This window comes from Staurois parvus, unplaced genomic scaffold (genome assembly GCF_062004578.1).
Source record: "Staurois parvus isolate SC_StPar_1 unplaced genomic scaffold, SC_StPar_1.0 ptg000689l, whole genome shotgun sequence".
Taxonomy (NCBI): domain Eukaryota; kingdom Metazoa; phylum Chordata; class Amphibia; order Anura; family Ranidae; genus Staurois; species Staurois parvus.
In genome coordinates, this window is record NW_028318485.1 from 2,127,327 (window position 1) to 2,135,107 (window position 7,781).

At 44.0% G+C, this 7,781-nt stretch overlaps 1 protein-coding gene across 2 annotated transcripts in view; it reads left to right on the plus strand.

Moving 5' to 3' along the window:
- The window catches only part of DCAF15 (DDB1 and CUL4 associated factor 15), a 37,311-nt gene extending 33,262 nt beyond the window's left edge, over nt 1–4,049 (plus strand). For both annotated transcript variants that reach the window (XM_089652641.1, XM_089652642.1), the window contains exon 13: nt 3,538–4,049. In XM_089652641.1, the coding sequence (XP_089508767.1) occupies nt 3,538–3,593 (56 nt within the window). In that variant the 3' untranslated portion in view covers nt 3,594–4,049. The remainder of the gene's footprint in view (nt 1–3,537) is intronic.
- Nucleotides 4,050–7,781: the final 3,732 nt, after the last annotated feature.

Sequence of the window (7,781 nt, forward strand, 5' to 3'; positions counted from 1 at the left end):
CTCTGATCATCGGGATCAGCAGACAGATCTGGTGATCAAAGCAGAGTCTGCTCCATGTATAAGGGGCCCGTAGTAGTTTGTGGATCTGCACATCCATGGTAATATTTCATAGTTGGCTGCAATCTTTCTTGATCTGCCTGACCTTGGCTTGGTATCAAGAGATCCCCTGAAATCTCCACTTCTTAACCTCTTGGCACCTGCCGAACGCAAATGTCCGGCGTCTTGGCCTAGACGCCGAGCGGCCGCACATTTGCGTTCTATTAAAAAAAACATGTGACGAGAGCGCGCGCCCTGCACGCTCCCAGCACACACATTCGGTACTCATGGAAAGTTCCCGATCATTTGACCGCTGTGACAGTGAATCACGTCGGTCACATGACCCTAAAACCCCACCCTGCCTCCCGGCTTCTGGAACCCTTAAAGGGCTGGGAACAGCACTGACTGGCGTATTCATGGCTTTGAATAACTTCTTATATTATTATTATTATACAGGATTTATATATTATTATTATACAGGATTTATATATTATTATTATACAGGATTTATATATTATTATTATTATTATTATTATTATACAGGATTTATATATTATTATTATACAGGATTTATATATTATTATTATTATACAGGATTTATATATTATTATTATACAGGATTTATATATTATTATTATACAGGATTTATATATTATTATTATACAGGATTTATATATTATTATTATTATACAGGATTTAGATATTATTATTATTTTACAGGATTTATATATTATTATTATTATACAGGATTTAGATATTATTATTATACAGGATTTATATATTCTTATTATTATACAGGATTCATATATTATTATTATTATACAGGATTTATATATTATTATTATTATACAGGATTTATATATTATTATTATTATACAGGATTTATATGGCGCCAACAGTTTGCTCAGAGCTTTACAATATAAATGGAGACAATACAGCAACAATACAGTTCAATACAAGAGGGATAGGAGGGCCCTGATCCTTGGAGCTTACAATCTAGGAGGGAGGGGCTAGTGGTACAAAAGGTAGTAACTGTGGGGGATGGACTCGTAGAAGAAATAGAAGATTCCAGTATTAGCTGAGGGCAGGATAGGCTTCCCTGAAGAGAGAGGTTTTCATAGATCGCCTGAAAGTGAGCAGAGTAGGCGACAGTCTGATAAATTGGGGTAGAGAATTTCAGAAGATCCGTTTCCATCTTTATAAAGTTCCATTACCTTGTTACGCAGGTCTTTTTGAAAGTTCTTTTCTGCTTCCCATGGCTCAGTACCTAGCCTGCTTACCATGAGCGCTAACAAACTCATTGACTATTTATACACTGACACTAATTGCAATTTAAAAAGCCACAGATGTGGGACATTAACTTCTAATTGGCATTTTAACCCGGGTGTGTCACCTTGTATGTCTGTACCAAGCAGGGGCGGACTGACCATTCGAGTGCTCGGGGCACTGCCCGGGGGCCCTGTGTCAGTAGGGGGCCCCATGAGATGCCCCTGGTACCTTTCATAGGCTTTTTTGGGTGTGGGTGAGAACACAGGGGCCCCATGATCCCCTATTGCCCGGAGGTCCCATGAGTTGTCAGTCCGCCCCTGTTACCAAGGCCAAACATTCCGGGGAGGGAAACTTGATCCGGGCCATTTGGGTGATTTCTGTTATGATTTAAAAGGCAGACAAACAACTATGTGAGGATAAAGGGCTTCATGTGATCACCATCCTTACATAAACATCATTGGTTCTAGCAGGAGGAATAGTACCCCATCGTTGGTTCTAGCAGAGGAATAGTGCCCCATTATTGGTTCTAGCAGGAGGAATAGTGCCCCATCGTTGGTTCTAGCAGGAGGAATAGTGCCCCATTATTGGTTCTAGCAGAAGAATAGTGCCCCATCGTTGGTTCTAGCAGAAGAATAGTGCCCCATTATTGGTTCTAGCAGGAGGAATAGTGCCCCATCGTTGGTTCTAGCAGAAGAATAGTGCCCCATTATTGGTTCTAGCAGGAGGAATAGTGCCCCATCGTTGGTTCTAGCAGGAGGAATAGTGCCCCATCGTTGGTTCTAGCAGAAGAATAGTGCCCCATTATTGGTTCTAGCAGGAGGAATAGTGCCCCATCGTTGGTTCTAGCAGGAGGAATAGTGCCCCATCGTTGGTTCTAGCAGGAGGAATAGTGCCCCATCGTTGGTTCTAGCAGGAGGAATAGTGCCCCATCGTTGGTTCTAGCAGGAGGAATAGTGCCCCATCATTGGTTCTAGCAGGAGGAATAGTGCCCCATCGTTGGTTCTAGCAGGAGGAATAGTGCCCCATCGTTGGTTCTAGCAGGAGGAATAGTGCCCCATCATTGGTTCTAGCAGAAGAATAGTGCCCCATTATTGGTTCTAGCAGGAGGAATAGTGCCCCATTATTGGTTCTAGCAGGAGGAATAGTGCCCCATCATTGGTTCTAGCAGGAGGAATAGTGCCCCATCAGTGGTTCTAGCAGGAGGAATAGTGCCCCATCATTGGTTCTAGCAGGAGGAATAGTGCCCCATCATTGGTTCTAGCAGGAGGAATAGTGCCCCATCATTGGTTCTAGCAGGAGGAATAGTGCCCCATCGTTGGTTCTAGCAGGAGGAATAGTGCCCCATTATTGGTTCTAGCAGAAGAATAGTGCCCCATTATTGGTTCTAGCAGGAGGAATAGTGCCCCATTATTGGTTCTAGCAGGAGGAATAGTGCCCCATCATTGGTTCTAGCAGGAGGAATAGTGCCCCATCGTTGGTTCTAGCAGAGGAATAGTGCCCCATTGTTGGTTTCAAAGGGCGCAATAGTGCCCATTAATGGTGTCAGTGGGAAGAATAGTGTCCCAAGGGCTGGATACAGGCAAGCAAAGGGCCACAGTTTGGAGACCACTGCTATACAGCATTGTTACACGCAGTTGCGTGGTCATGCAACGCTGTACATAAATTACATTTTTAATTTTTTCCGCAAATTGTTATTATTCAGGTACTTATATAGCACCATCAATTTATGCAGCACTTTACATATATATTGTACATTCACATCAGTCCCTAACCCTCAAGGGGTGTACAATCTAAGGTCCCTAACTCACATTCATACATACACATACTAGGGACAATTTAGACAGGAGCCAATTACCCTACCAGCATGTCGTTTGGAGGGTAGGAGGAAATCCGCACAGAGAGAACATGCAAACTCCAGGCAGGTGGTGCCGTGGTTGGGATTCGAACCAGTGACCCTAGTACTGCCAGGCTGAAGTGCTACCCATCTAGCCACTGTGCTGCCCAGTCATATTTTCAATATCAATGCCAACATTTTACAATTTCTGCCAGGGGGTGCAAACATTTGAGCACAACTGTAGGTTCCATTTCAAGGGCTGTCCTCATTATTTGGTGGCACAAGGATGAAGATGACACAACCCCAATCTGAAATGGTTTCTTTCCCTGTTGTTCTGGGTCGTTCCTTTGCATGGTCACATATCACTGTCCTTTGACACCCTGGTCATTTGTCCGCAGGCTGCTCGCTCAAGGTTTTGGCTGACAGCGTTCGCTACACTTGGATCGTGCTGTAATCTGGCTTCCCCAGAGACCTGAACACTACCTCAGCACACGCGGCTCTGTGCACCTGGATAAAGGGATCCTGTGGGTTGAAGCTTCATAGCAGTCCTGTGTTGTTGTTCTGCCATTTAGTGGCCACTTCTAGCAGGAGTGGGGCCACCCGTTGCACCTATTATGAAGAAAGTTACCGTGTCCTGTAGCAGGATAGGTGGACCTGCGTCTTAGAGATCTGTGGCATTCCCCCGCTGAGGTGAAAAGCGTTCCTCTCTCTGCAGGGGACAGATCACCACAGCATCCATTTTAACTTTTTTTTATTTTGTCTGTCCGGAAAGGAGCAGCCGTTTTTTTTTTTTCAAGAGCATGTGTATGTAATTGTGTATATACAGTGTATTCTGTAGAATTTTTTGTTATTCACTATATGTAACTGTTCATTTTTGTGAAAATAAATCAGTATTTCAGTTTACAAGCAATTCATGGATGTTTTTTATTTTCTGGGTATGAAAAAAAAAATTGCTTTGTTACATCTTAACCGTTAATACATGATCTCCGCCATAATAGTGTCTGCAAAGGTGCGCAGATAGATATGAGAAGGATAGATGGATGGATAGATAGGAGGATGGATAGATAGGAGGATGGATAGATAGGAGGATGGATAGATAGGAGGATGGATAGATAGGAGGATGGATAGATAGGAGGATGGATAGATAGGAGGATGGATAGATAGAAGGATGGATGGATGGATATGAGAAGGATGGATGGATGGATATGAGAAGGATGGATACCGTATTTGCTGGCGTATAAGACGACCCCCTACTTTTCCTGCTAAAATGTAGTGTTTGGGCTATACTCGCCGTATAAGACTACCCCTCTTCCAGTGCAAAACAGTGGGAGGAATAGTGCCCCATCACTGATGTCAGTGGGAGGAATAGTGCCCCATCACTGATATCAGTGGGAGGAATAGTGCCCCATCATTGGTATCAGTGGGAGGAATAGTGCCCCATCATTGGTATCAGTGGGAGGAATAGTGCCCCATCATTGGTATCAGTGGGAGGAATAGTGCCCCATCGTCGGTGTCAGTGGGAGGAATAGTGCCCCATCGTCGGTATCAGTGGGGGGAATAGTGCCCCATCGTTGGTGTCAGTGGGGGGTGGAATAGTGCCCCATCGTTGGTGTCAGTGGGGGGCGGAATAGTGCCCCATCGTTGGTGTCAGTGGGGGGTGGAATAGTGCCCCATCGTTGGTGTCAGTGGGGGGTGGAATAGTGCCCCATCGTTGGTGTCAGTGGGGGGTGGAATAGTGCCCCATCGTTGGTGTCAGTGGGGGGTGGAATAGTGCCCCATCGTTGGTGTCAGTGGGGGGTGGAATAGTGCCCCATCGTTGGTGTCAGTGGGGGGTGGAATAGTGCCCCATCGTTGGTGTCAGTGGGGGGTGGAATAGTGCCCCATCGTTGGTGTCAGTGGGGGGTGGAATAGTGCCCCATCGTTGGTGTCAGTGGGGGGTGGAATAGTGCCCCATCGTTGGTGTCAGTGGGGGGTGGTATAGTGCCCCATCGTTGGTGTCAGTGAGGGGGTGGAATAGTGCCCCATCGTTGGTGTCAGTGAGGGGGGGGAATAGTGCCCCATCGTTGGTGTCAGTTGGGGGGAGGAATAGTGCCCCATCGTTGGTGTCAGTTGGGGGGAGGAATAGTGCCCCATCGTTGGTGTCAGTGGGAGGAATAGTGCCCCATCATTGGTGTCAGTGGGAGGAATAGTGCTCCATCATTAGTATCAGTGACACCAATGATGGGACACTATTCCTCCCACTGACACCAATTACACTTGCTGACCCTGTTCTAGTATGGTGCTGCTGCAGCCAGCATATGTGGTTGCAGCAGCACCTCTACACTGAAGAGTTACCTGCTGCTCCTGCACTCGATTTTCGCGGGGCCGCTCGGCTCCGCCCCCTCACCGGTGATTGGCCGCCTGTGTGCCTTTCCTGAGCTACAGTTCTGGCGGCCAATCACCGGTGAGGAGGTGGAGCCGAGCAGCCGCCCGAACATCCAGTGGCCGAACTGAAGGAGCAGCCACGCTTCCTGGACCGGATCGTCGTGGGACCGGAGCCAGGTAAGAAACAGCCCCTGCCCACCCCTGTACTTAGTGTCCCTTCCGTTGGAAGGGGGGGGGGGCGGCGGCACCGCGCCACCCCCCTAAAAGTGTCAGTATGCCGTATACCGGCGTATAAGACGACCCCCGACTTCAGAGGAGATTTTCAAAGGGTAAAAAGTCGTCTTATACGCCGGCAAATACGGTAGATATGAGAAGGATAGATAGATAGATATGAGAAAGATAGATGGATAGATAGATATGAGGATGGATAGATATGAAAAGGATGGATGGATATGAGGATAGATAGATATGAGAAGGATAGATGGATAGATATGATGGATGGATATGAGGATAGATATGAGAAGGATGGATGGATATGAGGATAGATAGATATGAGAAGGATAGATGGATAGATATGAGAAGGATAGATGGATAGATATGATGGATGGATATGAGGATAGATATGAGAAGGATGGATGGATGGATAGATATGAGAAAGATAGATGGATAGATAGATATGAGGATGGATAGATATGAAAAGGATGGATGGATATGAGGATAGATAGATATGAGATGGATAGATATGAGAAGGATGGATGGATATGAGGATAGATATGAGAAGGATGGATGGATATGAGGATAGATAGATATGAGATGGATGGATAGATATGAGGATAGATATGAGAAGGATAGATGGATGGATAGATAGATAGATATGAGAAGGATGGATAGATATGAGAAGGATAGATGGATAGATAGATATGAGGATAGATAGATATGAGAAGGATGGATGGATAGGAGGATAGATAGATAGATATGAGAAGGATGGATGGATAGATATGAGAAGGATAGATGGATAGATATGAGAAGGATGGATGGATATGAGGATAGATAGATAGATATGAGAAGGATGGATGGATAGATATGAGAAGGATAGATGGATGGATATGAGAAGGATAGATAGATATGAGAAGGATGGATAGATAGATATGAGAAGGATAGATGGATAGATAGATATGAGGATAGATAGATATGAAAAGGATGGATGGATGGATATGAGGAGGATAGATAGATATGAGGATAGATAGATATGAGAAGGATAGATAGATATGAGAAGGATGGATGGATATGAGAAGGATAGATGGATAGATATGAGAAGGATGGATGGATATGAGAAGGATAGATAGATAGATATGAGGATGGATAGATATGAGATAGATAGATATGAGAAGGAAGGATAGATATGAGGATAGATAGATATGAGAAGGATAGATGGATAGATAGATATGAGGATGGATAGATGGATAGATAGATATGAGGATGGATAGATATGAGATAGATATGAGAAGGATGGATGGATATGAGAAGGATAGATGGATAGATAGATAGATATGAGGATAGATAGATATGAGAAGGATAGATAGATATGAGAAGGATGGATGGATAGATATGAGAAGGATGGATAGATATGAGATAGATAGATATGAGAAGGAAGGATAGATATGAGGATAGATAGATATGAGAAGGATAGATGGATATATAGATATGAGGATGGATAGATATGAGAAGGATGGATGGATATGAGAAGGATAGATGGATAGATAGATAGATATGAGGATAGATAGATATGAGAAGGATGGATGGATAGATATGAGAAGGATGGATAGATATGAGATAGATAGATATGAGAAGGATGGATGGATGGATATGAGAAGGATGGATAGATATGAGAAGGATAGATAGATATGAGAAGGAAGGATAGATATGAGGATAGATAGATATGAGAAGGATAGATAGATATGAAAAGGATAGATGGATAGATAGATATGAGGATAGATAGATATGAGAATGATGGATATGAGAAGGATAGATGGATATGAGAAGGATAGATAGATATGAGAAGGATAGATAGATATGAAAAGGATAGATGGATAGATAGATATGAGGATAGATAGATATGAGAATGATGGATATGAGAAGGATAGATGGATAGCTATGAGAAGGATAGATGGATATGAGAAGGATAGATGGATGTACATATATAGATAGAGAGAGACAGATACACAGATAATGCATTCCGAACGTATTCAGACACCCGTCACTTTTTTCCAATCTTGGT